This window comes from Amphiura filiformis, chromosome 6, assembly GCF_039555335.1.
Source record: "Amphiura filiformis chromosome 6, Afil_fr2py, whole genome shotgun sequence".
Classification (NCBI taxonomy): Eukaryota; Metazoa; Echinodermata; class Ophiuroidea; order Amphilepidida; family Amphiuridae; genus Amphiura; species Amphiura filiformis.
Genome location: NC_092633.1, coordinates 19,871,104 through 19,894,730, shown reverse-complemented (window position 1 = coordinate 19,894,730; position 23,627 = coordinate 19,871,104). Strand labels below are relative to the sequence as shown.

The 23,627-nt window shown below is 36.5% G+C and overlaps 1 protein-coding gene across 3 annotated transcripts in view; it reads left to right on the top strand.

The window, feature by feature from the left end:
• Window positions 1-23,627, top strand: part of LOC140155124 (uncharacterized) — a 101,785-nt gene that overhangs the window by 69,886 nt on the left and 8,272 nt on the right. For 2 of the 3 annotated variants that reach the window (XM_072177834.1, XM_072177832.1), the window contains 5 exons: window positions 997-1,103; window positions 2,008-2,188; window positions 16,018-16,174; window positions 17,517-17,759; window positions 19,745-19,837. In XM_072177834.1, coding sequence (XP_072033935.1) covers window positions 997-1,103; window positions 2,008-2,188; window positions 16,018-16,174; window positions 17,517-17,759; window positions 19,745-19,837 — 781 coding nt within the window. Of the gene's footprint in view, window positions 1-996; window positions 1,104-2,007; window positions 2,189-16,017; window positions 16,175-17,516; window positions 17,760-19,744; window positions 19,838-20,776; window positions 20,824-23,627 lie in introns of all 3 variants that reach the window. The other variant, XM_072177833.1, reaches the window with a different exon arrangement.

Sequence of the window (23,627 nt, the reverse complement as noted above, 5' to 3'; positions counted from 1 at the left end):
TTACATGCAAAGACAAATGGTGTTCCAGTACACTTGCCTTCTTGAAAGTGATAACATTGTTTTTTAATAATCAACAGTGAAAAATTCAAAGACATTAGACTTGAAGAATTTTAACTCTGCAAAATGTGTATGTCACTTACGTAGTGCAAAATAGTACACCTCTGGATTTGCCATGAGTTTTTTAAAGTTTCAATTTTGAAATGTGTGCTCATGTCCATTATGTCTGCAATCAAAACATATGCAAAGCCATACCTGCTGTGCAAATCCTTGTAATGCTCAAACTTGCCAATTTTGTTTGTTGTGTGGCAATTTGCCGACAAACGCCAAAGGTGCATTATTGTGGCCAGTGAAAGATATACCATAGCATTATGCACAGAGCTTTTCTGTGTCTGGACTCTTTCCTCTTTGGAAAAATTACATGAGATACATGCATGTGATGTACAGAAAATGTAATGTAATATGAACAACCAGAAGTATTTGGTTAAAGGCTCTCACCAGCTGATGTAACACTAACACTTTCAATCTTTGACTTGGTGCATACAATCATTATTATTTTGTAATGAGAGAGTCTGTTTTAAATAATGATGTTATTCTGTCGGTCGGACATCCGGTCTATCTCTAGTCTCGGGCCCAAACTGCATGTGGCTCACGGTTTGCTGTGAACAACAGAAACCGGCTGTGAAGGAGGCTACATAGCGATGTTGCTGGAGTGATGTTCAATTTCGGAAAAAGCGACACTTTCGACCATGGAATTTAATTTTAAGTTTGTCAGTATATAAGCGGTATATCAAGTAAGTTTCTTTCACTCTGAAGACTTAGAAACGGTTGTTTGATTCCACTGGCTATTTGCGATCGAAATTTACATTACACCAATGACAGAAATCATCAACAAAAATCGAATCAGGGACTTGTTTTCACTCGAACATCATCAACCGGAAGTGACGTGACACGGACCGACAGAATAATAGCCTTGTTTGTGATTGACTTGTTTTGCAGATGAATTTCCAGTGTCTTTTTGACTCCTTGGATGTTGCCCACGTGATTCAAGTGTTTGCATCATTACTGTTAGAAAGAAGAGTAGTCATGTGTTCAAGTAAGCTCAGGTAAGTTGTGTAGGAAGAGTTATATTCAAGGGACTGACCGATCAATACTTATGCCAGGGAGGACCCCATTTTTCTTCAGGAAGTTTGACTGGAAAAAATGGAACACAAATGCTAACATTTTTGGTGGGCAAAATTGTTTATTCCCCATTCTTCTCTGGCATAAATATTGAATGATTGATCCTTAAATAGTAGCTCTGAACAACTTTATTACTATAGATATACCAAAATGATGTGAAACATTACTGATGCCTCTCAATGTTAAGATACTTGAGGAAACTTGATGTGTCTTTTATTTGAGTTAAATTAAATTAAATTATATAATGAATACAGTATCTCCTGTTTTACCCTTAGTGACCTGTCACATCAAAACAAGACAGTTATTACCAAAAGTTAAAATTTATAACCAACATCAAGAGTAGCATCATGCATAAAATAATACACAGTAGATAGATAGATAGATACTAAAAAAGGCTTGGGTCAGTCTATGTCAAATCAAAATTTTTTTTTACAACTTTGCTACTGTACAGACTACATCAATCCTTTCTGAATTGGCTAAACTTTATATTTTGTGACCCAATATGCCAGAATGAAAAAATTTAGCAAGAAACAAAGCAAGGAAAATGTATTCATATAAAGCAATCGAATGAAGCCCCTATTATGTTGATAACATTTGGCCCACAATCCTCTTTATTACATAATTGTTTTTTTATCAACAAGCAGTAATGTTAAGTTGATACTTTTAAGATATATTAACTTTATTAAAATAATTGAAAGTTGAAGTTTGTGGCAAGAGTAACAAGAATCCACTAAGACTAGAGTACTTAAGATTTATGAAGTCAGATAAAAAACAACAAGTAACATGTATTTTTTAGCCTATAATCGTTTGTATAATGTTTTTTCACAGTAAACTGTCAAGTTGTTCACAAGCCATTGCAGCATTACTTTATCCATTTGCCTGGCAACATGTCTATGTACCAGTATTGCCAGAAAAGCTGATAGACATGTGCTGTTCACCGACACCATACATCATGGGTATGCTGTCTCTCTGCATACCAAAACTGGATGAAATGCCAGGAATAGATGAGGTAATTATGATATTCAAATATGTGTTACCAAGGATTCTGGAGTAATAATATGTAGGATAACCCACTCATTTGCACAAATGAAGTCACGTCGCCTATCTCTCCCATGTACGACAAGGCAAACGATGCTATACTTGAATCAAGACTGGATTTTGTAAAGCGTAATTAGGCTATTCCATTTGAAATCCACACGCCCCCGTGGAAGATTTTGAAAATATCTTCCACAGGGGGGTATGAATTTTAAATGGAATGAATACATTGGCAGCCTTATTTGAAACTTACCCTCCCTCGGTAGAATATTCAGGTTGAATCTTTCTCAGAGGGTGTATGGAGTTCAAATGGAGCTGCTTAATGTATTCATTCCATTTGAAATTCATACTCCCCCTGTGGAAGATATTTCCAAAATCTTCCACAGGGGGAGTGTGGATTTGAAATGGAATAGCCTATTGAATTACAATCGTAATCTGTAATCGAAGATCTGGGATTAAGTATGATCTAGCCAAGCAAATGTCAATCAAACAAAATTAAGAGTAAGTCAGTCTGACTACTGAGTATTGGAGCAGTATATAGGCCTAAGCATTGCTTTCTGCATAAATGCATACGGTTTAGGCTAAAAACTCACCCAAATGCCTGTGAAGTGACTTCACTTTTTATACATGGATTGAATACGAGTGTCACAGCCCTGTTGTTACTTTCATTTCAGCTAACATAATTAGCAAATTTAAATGAATTTCTTGATACCTTACAATTCTAAAAATTTACATATAAAAGCCAATCTGCTCAGTGTAATATAAAATGAAATATGCCTATAACAGCGATTTAAGTTTCTTACAAGCAGACATCTAACATCTCACAAGGCTTGCATATCTATTTGCTTAGTTACAGACTTGACCAAGTTTGTTTTTTGTGTTTTTACATATTTACATAATTTTACAAGGTTTTTATTTTTTGTCATTTTTTTTGGTGAAGTTGGGTTTTTGTTCACATAAAAGGTTATTATTTTTTTTTGCCATATTATTTTGGCTTAATGACTTATGTTGCAATATCTTTGTTCTATCATTATGTTTGCATACCCTCTTGTTAAAGAACTTTAAGGTAAGTTTCTTTTGACTCCAGTCATTTGCTTTCCACTCTCCCCTACCTGATAGTATGCTACCTCAATATATATAGTTATCAAGCTTCAATCTTGCTTGCTTCATTGAGTCTCATTTAGAGCTCAACAATGCAGTTTCAATAGTCTGAGCGGCACTTTGATCAGTATTAAATAGGCAGGCCTGGATATCACTGCAACTTCCGTCAGATTGATAGAATATCTGGGATTTATACAATATAGGAAAATCAGATGAAATAAAGATTGAATTGAATTGATTTGATTTATGCAGTTTAAATACACCTGTAAATTGAGGAAGATGAATACATGAGGCAATTCTGTTATTCCTCACTAAAAAACCTCATGAAATGGAGAAATATGAATAAATTGGGTATATTTCAATTTCAATACAACACCAATTCTGCTTATTAAGATGCTGATGAAGAGGCTCATCGGGTCTGTTGATTAATAGGTATAGGTACACTACTAGATTCCTATTGGGGCTGCCAGTACAGGTACACCGCCACCAAGGTACTTGGCTGGTAGTACCAGTGCAGTACCACTGCTGGTGGTTCCTGTGCAGTAGCAGCATTGGTACTGTGTAGGTACTTTAAATGTACCAGTCAGGTACCTTGGTGATGGGGTACCTGTGTGGACGGCCACAATAGAAATCTTGCAGTGTGGTTTTAAAGCTGTATGTTAAAACCAAATGCAAAATTAATATGTTGATTTCTGGTGTCAGTTTCGCCAAACTACTTCTGGCTTTCTCAAAGCACTGTTGGTGTTGTTGATCGCATCTGCTGTGGGTTGACAAACTTGATTATTTTACCAGAAACAGACCACTCTATCTATGTCTACTTATTCAGTAGTGATCAAAGTATAAGTACCTGCTTTTTTTTCTACCGGCTAGAGTTGATTGTACCTGCATAATTGGATTGCGACTTTAAAAGATTGAAGAGCTTTAAATCTTTTCTTTACCTTGGCATGTATTAAAGTTGTAGTAGAATGCAGACTATATGTTTTCTGTAAATTGTTTGTATGAAAATTCATTGGACAATGTTCAGCGGGAACAGATGAACAATAACATTTTAGCAGTGGGACCAATTTTTAGGAGGAAATTGGAATTGATATTTAAAAAATGCTAAAAGCAACCTCAGGAAGTGAAATACATACTGCTACAGTTTGTCCACTCTGAAGTACAAAGTGACAACGCGCGCGTATACAGCGCGTAAACAGTGCGCTGCGCTGCATCTCTGCTGCAGGTATGCGTGCCTTCAAAGTTGGCACAATGTGTGCATGCATTCGCGTTGGTACTTTGTACTTCAGAGCAGACTGACTGTATTGTCCTGTGAAGTCCATGAGGGGGCTCTTACTGTATATGAGGCATTTGAATATTACTGCTATTGTGCTGTGAAATCTGCAAGGGGCTCTTACTGTATACAAGGCAGTTGATCAAGAGCTGTAAGATGTTTGTCACAAAAAGATATTTTAAGATACGATCAAAACTCATAAATGTTCTTTTATATTTCATTGTTGTTTGTATTTTGTAGTTGTCTGCAACAATAAGAAATGTTGGGAGTTTCAGCATAATGGGATATTCCGGAAAGTAACAGTATCCCTTTACTAAAAAATAAAAATGAGAATTCTTAATTTAGAGGTTTAAACCTTTGATCGCAACACAAAAATTAGTGTACGACCCGATTTTAGGGTCAAGTGTCTGAAAGGTCGCACATTTTTGTGTTGTGATCAAAGGTTTAAAAACCTCTAAATTATGTTTACTACCAACACAGATGAACTTTCATTCTAATGAGAATTCTTATTGGAAATTTAAGAAAATGGAAATTTCCAGTGTTCTGAAGAGGGCAAGTAAAATTTAATCTACAATTTGGTGAATTTCTGGCATTTTGAAAGAATGTGATTTCTTATTTGAATTCCCACTGTAAAATGATGTTGTTTCATTGGATATCCCAATGCTGAAAAAGCAAAATAAACTAGAGCGGTTCTCGGGCTTCGCGGTTCTCTGCTTTGGTGGTTTGTTTTGGTACTGAATGGTACATGTGTTTGGGTGATCATTGATGGTGTTTGTGATTGATTGGTTTAGGTTGGGTGATGTATGTTTTGTTTCTGTTCAGAACCTTGTGGGGATTTGGCGAGTCGATGGGTGGGGGTAATTAGTTAAATGTTTGTAAGAAGGGAAAGTGAGAGGTTAGAGAGTTAAAATGAGGTAGACGGTAGAGGTTTGTAAAGGTTGAAGGGAAAACATAGGAGCATGGACACTTGGCCTGGTGAAATAGTTGTTGAATAGAAGTTGAATGTATAATGTTTGTTGATGAATGAGACCGATTTGACCGAATTAATTACACGTCTGTCTGCAGTGGATACTTTGAAGGGAAGTGACGGCCGGGTTGCCAAAATATTTCAGCCAATTATGGGTCAAATAATCGAAAAGTCGCCCAATTTTTCTCTTTACCATTGGTTTCTATGGGACATGAAATGATCGGAAGTCGCGGAGCCAATGTTGAAAAAGTCGCCAATTTTTTCTTAACCATTGGTTTCTATGGGACAGGAAATTGTCAAAAGTCGCGGGAAAATCTTCAAAAGTCGCCCAATTGGGCTACCAAATCGCGGGTTTGGCAATCCTCACTCACTGACGGGCGATGTGACGCTTTCTTTGGCGTGGTGTAAACAAAAACATGGAATATAGCATAGGCGTGCGCCACATCATTTAAATTAATTATTATTTACCGATACAACATTGTAGGCGTTTCAATGTACAAAAACTTGTGTCATAGCGTTACGTAATCGCTATCATCATCATCAATTCGCTCAACACGATGAGTCATTCATCAAGTCAAGTACCAATTTCCTTGATGTGTTTATTATACAGGTTTGGGCAAAATCGATTTTTCTTTTATAATATCCCGTGGACGGCAATGCACAAAACGTACTACGCCATAATATAAATAAGGCTAAATAAAAATAAAATGATGTTTCCGGTAACATGCTCTGAAAAAATTGGGACGGAAAGAAGGAAAAAAAAATTATTTACACATACTGAAATTTTGACCCAATTTAACACTTGAAGGCTAGCCAATAGAAAAACAGTATGACTCGGGGTCTCAATCGCAAAAGCTCTTCTCATACTACACAAGTGTGTCGTACTGTCCAATATCATTTACCTACTCTCTGTCATTCACTGTTCTTGTCTATATATAAAAGCTTTTTCTGTTTGTGCAATTATAGAAAACTGCTACATACAATTTGGAAATTTATGCAATACAAAACACTAAACAGATAAAATAATATTTTGAAATGACCATAATTAGGGGTAGAAAAAAGTAAGGAGTCCAAACTCCAAATGGACCCTCTTATCTTAAATCCAAAAAATAGGGGTCCATGACTTGAACGTGAAATCAATAAGTGTAAATCAAACCAATTTTTTAAGTTTACCTGACTTGGGGATCAAATCTCGACAGAGGTTTCTTGCCAATACAACATTTTACTAATTTGACCTCAGATGACCCTGGTGACCCCCAAATGACCTTACCAAAATATGGCTCTAAATGGTGACTGTATCCACCAAGTTTCATGCCCATATGACAGTTTTTACTAATATGACCTCTGGTGACCCCAAAATGACCTTCAAAAAATTTGGCTCTAAATGTTGACTGTACTAACCATGTTTCATGCCCATATGACAGTTTTAACTAATTTGACTTCAGATGATCTCTGGTGACCCCAAAATGACCTTCAAAAAATTTGGCTCTAAATGTAGACTGTATTAACCAAGTTTCATGCCCATATGACAGTTTTAACGAATATGACCTCAGATGACCTCTGGTGACCCCAAATGATCTTCAAAAAATTTGGCTCAAATGTAAACTGTACTTACCAAGTTTCATGTCCATATGACAGTTTTAACTAATTTGACCTCGGATGACATATGGTGACCCCGAAATGACCTTAAAAATTTGGCTCTAAATGTTCACTGTATTAACCAAGTTTCATGCCCATATAACAGTTTTAACTAATTTGACCTCAAATGACCTCTGGTGACCCGAAATGACCTTAAAAGAATTGGCTCTAAATGTTGACTGTACTAACCAAGTTTCATGTCCATATATGCAGTTTTAACTAATTTGACCTCAGATGACCTCTGGTGACCTCAAAATTACCTTCAACAAATTTGGCTCTAAATGTTGACTGTATTAACCAAGTTTCATGCCCATATGACAGTTTAACCTAATTGACCTCAGATGACCTCTGTTGACCCCGAAATGACCTTCAAAAATGTGGCTCTAAATGTTGACTGTATTAACCAAGTTTCATGCCCATATGACAGTTTAACCTAATTTGACCTCAGATGACCTCTGTTGACCCCGAAATGACCTTCAAAAAATTTGGCTCTAAATGTTGACTGTATTAACCAAGTTTCATGCCCATATGACAGTTTTAACTAATTTGACCTCAGATGACCTCTGGTGACCCCAAATGACCTTCAAAAACTTTGGCTCTAAATGTTGCCCGTACCAACCAATTGTCATGCCCATATGTCAGTTTTAATAATTTGACCTCAGATGACCTCTGGTGACCCCAAAATGACCTTCCAAAATTTTGGCTCTAAATATTGACTGTACCCACCAAGTATCATGCCAATGTGATGTGACAGTTTTTACTAATTTGACCTTTGGTGACCCCGAAATTACCCTCCACAAAGTTGGCTCTAAATATTGAATCTACCCTATCAAGTTTCATGCCCATATGATAGTTTTTACTAATTTGACCTCAGATGACCCCTGGATGACCTTGACCCATTAACCAATACAAACTTGTTCTGTCTCGGTCATGATGAACCCACCCACCAAAAAGTTTGGGTCAAATAATAATTGCCCTTGTAAAACAAACTGGGACATCCCCATACCCCCATTTAACATGTGCTTAATATCTGTATCATCCAAGTATCCTCATCTTCAATGCAACGTTCACTATTTATCGCTATGGAATTATATTTACATGTTGAAAAAGGTAGGCCTAGGGTTGAGTTTCTTGACGGGATAATATGCAGGCCTGGGCGAGCGGCATGAGAAAATAAATGTTGGTTAATCCTGAAATCTGCCAGGTTAGTTATTTTAATTTTTATTATATCGGTGCTGACAAAATGCACAACTTCCTCAACGTTTATAAATTGAAATGAACAGTCTTTTATTTATACTTGATAGGGGTTTATCGTTGAGTGTCTAGGACAAGATTACACAATTTTTCGCCTACATCATTTTTAGCATTTTAACTTTTTTATTACTTGCTCTTTTTAATACGAGATTTATGGGAATTAGTTAGACAACAACACAGATTTAATGAGCGTTAGGCCGTTGTCTTATAGTGTTAGGCCTACTATTACCGTTTTTATCAAATTTTTATGGACACAGACAAAATACCCAGCAAACACAAAACGTTTTCGACATCATTCGCAAAAGGTTATAAAAGGTTGTCAGAAAACGTTTAAATGTCGGGTTATATAAAGGGTATATTAAGAGTATAAAACATTTTCATAACCTTAAAAACATTTTTGATAATCTACTGCTCAGCAAACAAAAATGTTTTACAGAAAACGTTTAAATGTCGGGTTATATAAAGGGTATAAAAACGTTTTAATAACATTCCAAAAACATTCTTGAAAACTTGATACAAAACATTCTAAACAGAATGTTATTTTGGGGTTGAAAAAATATTTGCGAAAAAATGTTTGCCCAAAATATTTTCAATAACGTTTAAAAACGTTTTCATGACCTTTATATAACCCGACATTTAAATGTTATTAAAAGGTTTTGAAAAAACATTTTAAGAACATTTCTGTGTTTGCTGGGTTCAAACATTTTAACATAATGTTATTTAGGTATTGTCACATTACTTGGCATAATTGTTTGTAAAAATAGTTTACAATAACATTTGTTGAAAACATTGAAAAATATTGTTGTATTGTGTATTCATACAAAACGTTTTAAAACGTTATCATGACCTTTATATAACCCGACATTTTAATGTTATTAAAACGTTTTTAGCTGAACCAAAAGCCAAACTATAACTTATTTAAAACGTTTTTAAAACGTTTTTGTGTTTGCTGGGTTGTTCAATAGTTTTTCAATAGTTGTAGGCCTACTTAATATTACGAGTCCTGCTGCACGCTGTTTTCATAAATAAAATAGTTGTGCATAGGCCTATATCGCGATAAATATTATCTATCAATTCAACTGTATTTCTTTAAAAGGTTTTACCGTCGTTACTAAACCTATCGACGAAATTTTTTTAAATTGACATATTTTGTACATTAATATGTGTAGATAATAAATCAGGAAAAAAAAAACAGGGGTGCCGGACCTCACTTTTGAGCTACAGCCGTTTTAAAAGAGGTGTACATTTCCAAAATCTCTGTACACTTCAATGGCAAAATCAGCAATTTGCCCAAAATATACCACCTTTTATGCGTTGTATAAAAAATTGTCGAGACAAAAATTTTTAAATTTTATATATGTTATGAAAAACAAAAAGCTCTGTAAAATCTCGCAAAAAAAAAATTGGGGGTACCGGACCTTGTTTTCGCGTAAATTGACCAAAATAGGTCAAAAATGAACTTTTTCTGCGACACCATGCGTAGTTAATTGCGTACATGGATATTTTGGTTAACGTATCAACGCTGGTATACACGCCGATCTGATGCCAGATCAGCGTTAGTTTACGCATATGGCCACAAAAAGGAATTGTCTGTTTACGCAGGAAAGTTTTCACTGTAAAAAAAAAGAAGTGTCCATAATACTATAGGAACAATTATATAATCGACTATAAAAGACTTAATGAAGCCTTAAAATTCTTAGCTTAATTCTAATTTGGTTTATTTTGGTTATAAACGGAAAGACTACTATTCTGCAAAGATATTAACCAAAGAGTTATCAAGTTGCACAAAGTGAGAAATTGTCAGCTTTCACCATGTTCACCTGACTCGAATGACCAAAAAGAGGACTTATTAAACATGTTAAAGCGAAGCGTTTGACACCATGGGCGGAAGTGTTTGACTATAATAGGCCTAAAATTTTTATAGGCATAGGCCTACTTAGTATGCTTAGTGCCGTTTGCCGAGAGAAACATTTTTGGTCACAAAAACTATAATACGGAATTATCTCGAGGTGGATTCATGTCATCAATTAGCAGTTCAATTAAAGCAAAGTTAAACACTGGGTTGCCTATAGCTGTAGAAAAACGTTTGGCCAATTATGATATCATTTTTGTAAATGTGGGCCTATGACACATGTTGAAACTGAATAGTTTTGATGGTGTTGTCTATCGCATGCATTTTGAATTCGGTGCACATAGTAGGCTTAGGTCTTTACCCAATAACCATGATTAAATACAAAATGCTTTAAACATTTAGCCTAAATTTTTAAAAGTTGCCGTGTAGTGCGTTTCATTACGAAACGTTCTACAAACGTCTAACCTTTAATATGCCTATAATATAGTGGTTACCCAACATTTAGGCCAAAATATTATTCAAACGAATTAACCAATTTAACCAACACTCGTTTAGGCCTAATGTTTTTTTTAAACCTGATTCTGTGTTTGTTTGTTGGGTATGCCTATAACTGTGATTGGACCCTACTGTCTTAGGCCGACCTTGGGGAGGAGAGGATATCAGTGGAAGCCCGCTGGCAAGATTTGGTTTGTACATGTTGTATTTAATAAAACAGCAAACATTGTTTTCTTTATTTTGTGGCCCTAGTTATCGCCGGTGCGCAAAACTAGCATTGACACGCACAACACGCATCGTTCTCTGCGATGTCTGCAACGCAACGCCGAGCACGACGCAGTGTACGCACGCGTTGAAAACAGGCGCAATAGTCGAATCGGGTGACGACGGTAAAACCTTAATCATTGAATGGCAGAAAGTCGGGGGAAAATAAAATAATGTGATTTCCAACAACTTCATATCAGAATTTCGACACGGACGACTCTTGAAAATTTTTATTTTTTCCAAAAGTGGCATAAATTATTTCATGTCAGAATTTCGACACGGACGACTCTTGAAAATTTTTATTTTTTCCAAAAGTGGCATAAATTATTTTTTTGGCGGCACCAAAAAAGAGGGCGGGGGTTACCGTAAACCGAATTTTATTTTTAGTAGGCCTAACAAGATGAGTCATACATCATAGTTTATTGGTATCACATTGATACAACCTGATTGGTCCCCATATTTTACTGCTAGAAAGCCGATTGGTCAAAAAGCCACTTGAACATTTGCCCACACATTGATCAGCCACTTTGACCTTTTTATCACGACTTGATCATGCGCCACGATTAGTGACAAGTAGGTCTATTACTAGTAGGGATTTTCGATTTCAATATTACATTCGCATGGACGGTCATTTTTTTTTTTTTTCGCTAGGATTCTAGCGAGTAGATTTCTTGCAATATTTGGCTTATTTACCATCCAATTTATATCCTACAATGTACCTGTATATCATTAGCATATCAAGCGCCCCAACAAAAATAGTTTTTGAGGTTTCTGATCGTCACGCTGAAACACTTTTAAGGACACAATTTTCTCCATTTTCCCAGCCATTTTGTTTACTCGTTGTTAACGACGTAACTGATTAGTCTCGACCCCAGCGTGCAACGTGGCTGTATCGCGAACATGACTTGAAGACAGAAACCGGCTGTAAAAGAGGTGGGTCATCTCGCGAGATCCCGCGAGATCTTGTGACTTGCATTGTTTCATCTCGTAAGGTCGATGGCTCAAAAATTATCTTTGAAGTATCAAAAATTCCAAGTGTAAGGTACTTGGATACATTAAACAGGATAATTATGATTTAGAAATCAGATATGTGAGTACCAATTTTATATAAATTGACTCAATTGCAAAAAAAAATGTTGCTACGTTTGTATAGATCCCAATGACACACACAGTGGCATAAGCCAGTCTCTGTGTACAAACGGCGTATACGAGACTGGCAAGTCTATACCACATCGTTACGACTCTAAAAGCGACCGAGTCAATGGGGGATATACTATCATGACTATTGGGCAACTTCCACTTGATTGGCCCTCAGCCAGTCTGAGATAGAAGTATAAATTAAATAACCAATGGCAACGGTAGGCAAAACCGGCTATGCACGCGACTATGTGCACGACTATATGGACCAACCTCTGGTTGGATCGCACGAATACAGAGTTGCCATTGCAGATTAATAAGGTATAATATTGGGTGACTTTGTGAACGCGTCCAACTAAATTAGTACAATTCTGAATACTTCGTTATTCTTTTTGTAGATGTCGACTACCATTCAAATTTAATAGGTTTCATCATTAGCACACACTTGACATATCCTGAAAGTGTCACTGAAAAAAAAATACTTCGTTTGTCTGCTTTTTTGTATACAAGAAACACATGAGACATCTGTTTGTGTGGACTTTGTGCAAGGAGCCCAAATCCCCACAATAAATAAATAAATAATTGAGTATTCATGTGTGTATGTATGTGGGGGGGGGGGTGTAATAATTTGTGAAAAATCCAATATATAGGCTGTTAATTGGTGAAGAATATGAATTGGAAAGTGCAAATTAATATCAAACAGCTTATGTGGCCTCACATTATATATACACTTATGTTCAGATGTGGTTAAAGCATGGTATCTCACTTGTGAGGTTATTTTCTTTTTCTGTTTGTTTGTATTGCTAAATGATGTCTTGTCATCATGTAGTAAAATAACATTTTATGTTTTTGTTGATTGCATTCTGAATTTCAGTTAATGCCAATAAGTATAAATGTGATCTACCAATATCATAACATTATATTTAGTTATTATTACCAAATATATTTCACATAAATTTATGCTGTATATCTATATTGGTTTTCCATTTTGATATGTATTGCCATCACATATTTGCTTGCTGATCAGGTTCAGATCACAATCATTTATGATATATTATTATCATGAGCTCAAATGTTTCATTACTTTGTGGCTTTTGTAATAAAACAAAACTATATGCCACTATGCATACATCACATTGTATTTACGAATCTTAGGAGCGATTGCCGAATAGGGTGTAACTCTACTAGTCTTATTACAAGACTGCCCTACCCCAACCCAAAACCCTAACCCTAAACTCTGTAAATGAGGACTGGACTCAAGTCTAGCAAGTTGCACCCTATTCGGTAATTGTACCAAATCTTACTTAAAGTCAAAGTATACTTATATTATGATATTTATTACATAACATCACCATCCCCTAGCTAATCCAATGGACTATTCCAGTTGAAATCCACACACCCTTTATTGTAGACATGACCTTAATCTCCCACACAGGGGTTGTAGATTTCAAATGGAGTCGCCCATTCAGGTAACCCCATTTGAAATTCACACTCCCTGTGTGGGAGATTAAGTTCATGTCTTCCATAGGGGTGTATGGATTTCAACTGGAATAGTCCAATATATTTATGGCATGCAGAATACTCTTCACTCACAGATAGATTGTTTTTAAGTATCGGTTTTGTATGTTACTTGCTCCATATGTTTGCACTTACTGTTCCTCCCTTGACATACCAACTAAATATTTAGTACCAGAAATGTATTAGACATTAGCTCAAATTATCAGTATAGCTAACTGCAATAAACTAGATGATAGCTGTGTCACATACCTGTATAATTTTTTTTTTAATCATACAATTAATTAGAAAATCCTTTAAATGTAAGGTATTTCATGAACACGGTAAGCAGAGAATGGCTGTGTTAAGACATATGAACCTATATTCTGAATGAGTACAATTTTAAATATGAGAGTTACAAATTGTTTCTGGCAAAGAGCTTCATCCCAGTCCCGGGGGGGCCACTCAAATATAACGATGTAAGCATGCGTGACCAAAAAAACGCGTGAAAAGGGGTGTTTTTTCTTGGTTGAGCACGTTACGCGCGTGACGCGTTATAAGGGGGTAAAAAACGCTGATTTTCATGAAAAGGGGTAGTTTTAAAATCGTTTGTAACGCATTTAGGGTACCATTTTAATCCGCTTTTCAAATCTGCTGACACTCCGATCCCGGAAAGTTTATTCACTCGCCGGAATTCCCCGTTCTTAGAAATGTTTGCAGTACTAGTATACTCCAAATCTAAAGTGTCACGGTGTTATGCAAATATTTCATGACGTGTTATATGTGATTTAATCATGGCCTCGTACTTCTATTTAAAATACCGTTTAGAATAAAAAACATGCATATTCATTAATGACGTCATATAAAATGTGATGGGTATATAGTTCAGTGGACAGACGATCGACGAAAATATCGTGTGTTGGCCTACTCGCCGACATCATCCGAATTTCAAAAAGATTTTCAGGACTTTATAGATTCCTCATGCATTATTTATTACTACTGTAGTAGATTTGTGAGTTTTCTCCACTGAAAAATGTAAACCTTCTCTGGATTACTTAATGAAAATTTGCGGTAGAAAGCATGAAAAGGGCACATGATACCGGGACACGATAATCAACTCAGAATCAAATACAACGTGAATACTGAGTATTTAAACGTTGCTTCTGTATAAATTACGCTGTATATTGGTATTTTATATTCTCACAAAACTACTTTATACGAGAATCCAGCAGATTCACGAAACAAGCTACGAATCTGAAGGCCTCATATAGGGCCCCTACACTCTGAATTCATCGTGTCATTATTTAGGCTATGTATTAAAGTGGTATGGTATGGGCCATATCCAAGAGGGGCCTGTTCAATGACATGTTAGTCCAAAAAATATTGTTCTCAAGTTGTCAAAATCCATCAAAACTTGTAAGTTACATTTATACTCAAACTTGTTCAGGGGGTCAAAATTAGACAAAAACTTGTTTAGGGGGTCAAAATTAGACAAAAACTTGTTTAGGGGGGTCCAATTTTTGGGGATAGCGCGCTAAAAACTTGCTTAGGGGGTCATTTTGCTCACAGAGGAAAACTTGTTTAGGGGGTGTTCAAAAAATTTGGTCACGCATGCGTACACTGTCATATTTGAGTGGCCCCCCCCCCCCGGGATCCCAGTGTGTGTACGATTCCAATTAAAATAAGTATATAATACATGCAAGTAAAGGAAATGGTTGAAAAGGCAATAGTTAAAAAGAACAGGTTGAACAGATATATTAATTAATCTAGAGATGGCTGCCTGACACATGAAGCATGTAGCCTAAAACTTTGCTACAAAAATTGTGATATTTTTTTATTACAAGCACCCATAATTGGCAATTTTTGATCTTTCCATTAGATGTGGAAAATGTTCTTGTAAATCAAAATAATAAACCTACCGTATTTCGTCAAATAGTCGCCCCCAACCCCTAAAATAAACGCCCCCCACCACTTTTTTCAACCAAGATGTTTCAAAAATGCTGATATTTCCAGGCTATCTTGTGTAGTAAGCTTACCAAGTTGCGCACATGGTCAATAATAGCGTCAATAATTGGCGAAAATCTGGATCAGAAACCCGAAGTGAACCAAAAGTCAGTGTCAAAAGTTCATAGTTCGTCATTTTAGCGTGACTTTTAAGCTTACCTAATGATTTTAACGGGAATTGTCGTGCTAAAAATGACCTCTAATAAACGCCCCCCCTTGGGAAAATGTAACGCCCGGGCGTTTATTTGACTAAATACGGTATACAGGTGTAGATATATTTTCCATTCTAACATGATTTGTTACACATGCTTTATCCACCATCTGCAGGTGATTGTGGTAGACTTGGATTCAAAAGATTTCTACTTCTTAGTTGGTGATGAAGAAACCATCTTACCAAAGAAACTGTATGTAGGCCTGCAGCGTGCCTTGTCATTTGTTGAGATGGGCAGTGATGAGAATATCAATGATGTAGGGCAGATGGAAGGTAAGGAAGGAAAATTACAACAACTAAAGTTTGTTCGGCTTATATAAGGCAGAAAAAATAAGACTCATAACACTGTGTATTGATATAGAATGGCGTGCATGCTGTTGGGCGCAATGCTTGCGTTAGTTGTGCGTTGCGTAATGCGTGACTAGCGCACACTTATGTGAATTTATGCGAGCGTGAGTTGAGACTTTATTGACGCGTGCAGTAACAATGGCCAAATAATTTCCGCCTTATATAAACCGAACAAACTTTATAAGTGAAAAGAAACTGTTACGCACTGTTATTTGTCCAAATGCATCATGTGAGGGTACCTTATTAGAGAATAAAAGATAGGATTTTGTCTGTTGCCTAACCAATATTGTGTTTCAATAGATGAGCTGGCCAATATTTTGAGCAGTGGATTCCGGCGCACACTACAATAAAAATCATTGAGGATCAACAAGTGTGTCGCCAATGCATGGCAGTGTGTGTGTGCTGTGTTGCTGTTTTATATCAGTATCCACTATCGCGTGGTTATGGTTACCTGAAAACCAATCAAATTGTGATGGATTCTTGACAAGACACATCATCTGAATAAGAAGTAGCAATAATATACCCTAATTGCATCTGAAATGCAGTAAAGTGTGACACATTTTATGCAGTTACCCATACAATTTTTCCACTGGTGTGCACTGTCACTTATGCAGTGGATTCACATACATGCGCAACCTTGTTGTAAACAACAAAAAGTGATATTTTCTCTTTAAAATCACACTATTTTTGTGGTATAATAAATTAGAAGTAAATGGTGTTGTAGTATTTATTGCACCCAAAGAATGTGTCCTGTGTAAATAATGGTGTAGTACACATTATTTGGATGTAAAGGATACTGCATTACATTTTTATTTCTTAAATTAAAATGCATGAGGACCTTAAAGTAAGTCAAAAGTAGTAAAGTCGCTGAGTGGGCACTTATAGGGGCAGTGTATGTAATGAATACAATATTGTGTTGCTTCTTGTTTATATGTCAAAGAAGTTATCCATATGTCAAAAATTTACTTACATATTTTTTAATCCAAGAACACATACCGTAAATGTTCGCCTAATGGCGCACCTGGGCTCCTTTTGCCTTGGGTTGGGGTAAATTTCATGCACAAATAGAGAGCTCCCTCCTCTAAAAATCCCAACAAGAATTAAGGGTACATGCCCATATTTGTTGGTGGGATTTTTATGGGAGGGCACTTTTAGTTTGTGTCCATAGTTCAAGTTATGTCAAGGGAACCCATAGCGCCATTAGGCGAACGTTTACGGTATATAATGAAACCTATTTTGATGTTCTATTTTGCCTTTTGCTCAATAGACCCAGACACACGGAATAGCATGATATCAGAAGCTTTCATCCATTTCTTTGTGGAAACATGTGGTCACTATAGCAACCATTTCAGCCACCAATTTGATGGTACACTCAAGTTTGACAGAGATGGCTTCCTGAATGCTGTGAAATCAAGAAGCACAAGGAGGTTTCTAGAAGTCTTCTCAGAGACACAGATGTTCTCACTGTTTATCCAGGAGAAAGAAGCAGAGAGTGAAGGCATATGCCAAGGTATAAGTTGCAAAATTAATATTTAAGTGTGTTTGTGAGAGAACATGAGACTTTTTTCAAATAATTTATGCATGGATAGTGATTAAAAGTGTTGCTCTAACCCTAACCGCCTAAGGGGCTTTTTGGCAATGGGAAGGGAACGAAGGAAGGAATGAAGAGAGAAAACAAAGAAAGTTGTTTGCTCTGGGTAGGATTCGAACCTGGAACCCCTCGCATGCCAACCACTGGCTCGGCGACATTTAGCCATGGGTGTTGGGCTTCGCTGGCCAGTGCAACCGTGCCTATATATCACTTAGGGCGATTGCGTCATCACGCCACGTGGGATGCACGCACGAACAGGGCACGGTGGCTCAGTGGTTACGGCCTTGGACTCATAATCTGAGAGCTTGCTTTACGTGCGTGGGTTCGAGTCCCGTCACGCCACCGTGTTGCGCCTTGGGCAAGGCGCTTTGTCTCGCTTGCTTCACCCCACCCAGGTGCAATGGGAAGCTGTTAGGGGTAGTCACAGTCGTTGTACTGATGAACCCTGCGCCATTTGTAGGCAGCAAACGTGGTTCCGACATGTTCTAATAACGGCGGAATAAATGTAAAGCGCTTTGAGGCTGTTTACGGCATAAAGCGCTATATAAATATCTACATTTATTTTATTTATTTTATATGTGACGTGTCATGTCAAAAGGAGACACTTTTGGGCAAGTTATCAATTTGGAGGTTTTTACATATCTTTGATATAAAGATATTTTGCTCCACAATGCCGTTTTTCCCAATGTAATCGGACATTCCTAAGCGAAGATATTGAGTTTGTAAGTTATGGTATTATAAAATTGGAAATTGAGATATCGGCCTTTAAAAATATTATTGACAATGTTGAGAGTAGGAATTGCCTTGAAAAATGTCTTCAAAAATACAAGATGCTAGTTATATTCGGGGCTGAAACTATCAGACAATATTTTTAACATTAATAACATCATAAATTCAAACAAACCCAAATTGTGAAAAAAAATCACCCATGGGCAGATTTTTGGCTATTTCTCCATTTACGATCCTGCCCAAAAGTGTCTCCTTTTGACATGACACGTCACATATATCAAGTAGTATTTTGTAGTACTTAGTACGGTTAGGGTTAAGGAAGCATATATTGAGTTTCGATAGTGGTAACCTAACTCTAACCGCCTAAGGGCTTTTTGGCGACAGGAAGGGAAAGAAGGAAGGAATAAAGAGAGAAGACAAAGAAAGAAGTTGTTTGCTCTGGGTGGGATTCGAACCCGGGACCCCTCGCAATTGTCGCATGCCAACCACTGGCTCGGCGACACTTAGCCACAGGTGTTGGGCTTCGCTGGCCAGTGAAACCATGCCTATATATCACTTAGGGCGATTGCGTCATCACACCACGTGGGATGCACGCACAAACAGCGCATATATCAAGCATCATCATCAGCCGTATTCAGCCCGCTGCAGGGCGAAAGCCTCCCCAAGTTGGCAACAAAGATTCCTGTCATTTGCTTTTGACATACACTTGATATCTCATACACTTGATATCTCATCCCTCTATCTGACTTTCAGTCTGCCTTGGTGTCTTGAGCCCAACCAAGGCTTCCATTTTGTGACATGCATTCTTTGTCCATCTATTATCTGTTGATCTTACAAGATGACCAGCCCAATGCCACTTCTTCATCTTTATTGTGTGGATTATGTCTATATCTTCTGTTTGGCTCCTGAGTAAGGGCTATAGTTTATAAAATTAAAATGGGCATTTGTTAAATTTTTTTAATCATTTCACAAATCATTTGATTTCATTGTATTGTGTTCAAAGAAATAATAAGCAATTGTGACAGTTGGGAATATGTGTTTTTATCTCTACTTTATTTGTCATAAAATCCTGTTGGATCCATACAGACCATTTCTTTTGTGTTGGTTGAATAAAGTAGTTATTTTGAACATTGTAATAACACAAATTTTCACATCTTGTGTTTTCTTTACACTAGGGTTGTTTGAGCGTAGAGTGAAGTTGTTTGAACGAGAGAAAGCTAACAATGCCACATTCAGTACCAAAATGAAGAAAATCGTCAAAGATTCTGGTATGTATGATAATCTGATACATAGGCGAGAGGTGTATTACATGTATGTAACTTAAGAATAGTGGTCGCCATGCCAACCATAATTCTAACCCTAATCTCTTTATCCTAATCCTAGTCCTAACCCTTACTCTAATCCAAACCCTATAAACCTAACCCTCATTCTATTTGGTTGAATGGCGGCAGTACGTTAGTCTAAAGTCTTGGTCAACAAATGGTACTGAAACAATTGGTGTTGTCACTTATGATGTTGAATTGCAAGTGGCATTTATTTATCATAAGCACAAATATCTAATACAGACTTTGAGTTTTGAGGAGTGCGAGTGCTTTCACACTCCTCCGCTCTCCTTAAATGATCATAAGGAGTGTGATTTAAAACACTTCTTAATCTTTAAGCTTACATCACATTTCAGTGTAATCACACTCCTCATTCACAAAATAGCACTGCTCGCAAGTTTGAGGAGTGCTATCTATCACACTCCTCAATTTTTTTTAACTCAAAGCCTGCTAATATGGATCAGACTTGATACAATATTTAGTGGGAAAGTTTTCCTATTTCCATATTTTCCTATAATGCTTATTCCACAAACTTCCTCCACTTACTCCACTAACTGCAAAATAAACTAATCTCCTTCTGTTGAAATCAGTCCAGCCATTTTGAAGAGTGCTCAGTATACATAGCAACCCCCTTGCTTTGTAATGTCTGATTTTTATAATGTTTTGAGTATGATTTGTAACATAATTTTGAATCTAGATGTGTTCATATCCAATCTCCGAAAATGGTAGGATTGTAATTTCTATAGAGGGGTGATTCATGTGTGATTGTATTATAGAGGGGGTAACTCATGTAGGATAGTAATAAAGTATTGTATAGATTAATGAAGTATTATATAGAGGGGGTGATTCATGTAGCTTGCCTATTTCATATCTTTCCTCCTGTAGGGTTAAGGTTTGCACTTCCAAGAACACGACTTAAACCAACTAAATAGGTACGTACAGGTCTGCAGTAGAGACTAGCTGTTAATGCATCACTCACTATCAATTTTTCCTGACTTTTCTATGTAGATAGATGTATTGCATTTTGCATGTTGTCATACATACAGATATCACATAAATTCCAATTAGTTTAAAGGTAGAATCCAATTGTACATACAGCAGCAACCTGTTTCATTTTGTTATCCAGGTTTTTGCCTAGATAGCATGCAGTCCATTGGGAAATCTGCCTTCTATAGTTTTGCAAAGAGAGAAAAATGGTTTGCATGTGGCATTTATAGCAAAAGCTGGTTTTGAAATACTTTTTGCATTTTAGATTTTTTAAGGTAATCTCATTACCAAGGTTTCCACATGTAGCATGTTTCATTGCACGATGTTTTGTGTTTTTACTTAATATGAAAATTGATAATTTGTTTTCATGGCATACTCTATTAATGATATCAAAATGCATTCAAATTTACAATTTCTGGAATTTTTAGAAAAATAGGAGGTGGGACTATACTCGAACGTGGGACTATACTCGGACGAATACGGTATATCTGGTAATAGATCAAATTTAGAACATTAATATCCCCATTTTGGGAAGTAGCATAGAAAATATTGATGATTTTGTTTTCCTCGGTCACATCACATATACATGCAAAACTGTTGCATGAACTGGAATGTAATGACTTAAGCCAAGCTGAAGTATGGGTGTGCCTTACTAACATTTGTATTGTTTTTGAATCATTCAATTAATATCTCTGAAATGCTCCTACTTTATTTGGTTATTTGCTTTATATTGAAAACTTGCATCTAAATTCTTTGCATTGTAGTGCCTTTGGTTTTGCTGTACCTTTAGGTGGTGTGTTAAGCTTGCTATATTGAAATTATGCAATCTTAGTTTTAGTACAGCAAATGTCAAAGTTTCATATTTGCTTGCACAGAAAACCTTACTTTACCTTTATTGCAGATTCTTGGACCTGGAGTGGGAAACCTTAAAAACTAGGAGATTAACTCACAGAGATAAACTCATTGACATTCCAATTGATGTACAAATATCCTATATCTGAAAACCTGGTAGGCCACACAAGCACCCATAATAACAGACACCTAACAATTGCTCATTTCTGACCACAATTTAGCTTTCGATAAGATTATCTGCAAACATGATTCATTTAGATTCATTTAGAATTGGGTAGATAAACTATGAGAGTATACTCATGGGGATGTTCAGCCATTGGTTGCACATAGAAACAGCCATACCCATTAATACATGCATATTGCAGTCAGTTTGAAAAGAGCAGAGTGTTTACCCCTGTTGGTGCTTGGCTGTTAAGCACTGCAATAATAGATACATCCCTGGCTGATATCCCAACTGAAGCCACCCCTCTTGATTTAACTTGAGTATCACTCATTTGGCTAGATGCCCTTATAAATGTAGTTTGGTGAGTCACATAGATTTATATCATAACATGCCCTAGTACTTTTCATCATGGTGGTGGTGTAACTTAATTCAATTAAATGATTGTTTTTCATATTCATATTTGATATATCATCACATCCAGGTTATATGTAGTAAGGACAGTGCCAGGGATATGTATTTGTATATCAATAAAGAATTAACCTTTCCTGGAAATTACAGAATGGTCATGTTTTCATTGTAATTTATAGGGAAACAGGATACATTATTAAGTTATTATCATGAGTTCCAAATGCCTGTGAATGACAGATAAATAAACCAACCGGAATCGTTTAACAATTGAAATGGCAGCCATTTTGGAGGACAGATCTAAGTTGCCAGATGGATAGGTCTCTAGTTGGTCCCACTATCCATTCATACCTCATCACAAAACTCATCACAAAAGCAAGGAAATTATTAATTCACCTCATAAATATGACAGAGGCCATAGTTAATTAAGCCTTAATAATGTCTTTAACAAATGCCAAGTACAGGTCCAGACATATATTAATCAATGTTTTGATTGCTGTAAAGAAATGATAATCAAAAGTTTGCTTGTTATATATGAAATAAAAACTTGGAAAAGAGAAGTCCCAAATCAACACAATCTTATTCTGACTTATTTTATTGTGAATTGAAGCTGGGATATGTTGTATAGTGTCAAATGCCAAATTATGTGGTTTGGAAAGTTTATGATTAATACTTGCATTGTATAATAACCAGGATATTTTGTAGGTGGGAAGAATTTTCCAGAAAAAAAACCCTGCTGGGAAAATCCCCAGAATGATCTCGGATCAGTTAAATAGAGAAACAATATTTTTTACAGAATATGTATGCATTTTGTAATATCATGCCCTTTGTGCTATATATCCACCCCGGGATATCCACCATCCCCATCATATACTTATCCCAATTCTTGCATGTAACTATCATTCTATAGTATGTTGATTGTGTATGCACCATGCACCCCTTTAATTTACATTCGTTACATGAATATTTCTTCAGAATTTAATTGTTTTCTTTGTGAATGTAAAGTTGTTGTTTTTAAACTTCCGTGGTCGTGCCTGTGCATATCGCGAACACGAGCGTCAACGCAAAAGCAATAAACAATCACGCTGATTGGCTGATCAATGCACTTGACAACAAGCCGGCTGACCCATTGGTCTTCGGCGCGGCGCGTAGTAGGCGACCTTGTCACTTCTACGCGATCACAATTCACCAGCGCGTACCCGGACCACGGAAGTTTAAAAAAAAAAACTTTAGGTGACAATTAGCAGGCATGGGCATTACTTTCATGCCAGTAACTTGTTTTGTATTGTCTCTTGGTAGTAATGTTTATAAGTATTATGTGGCCAGGTT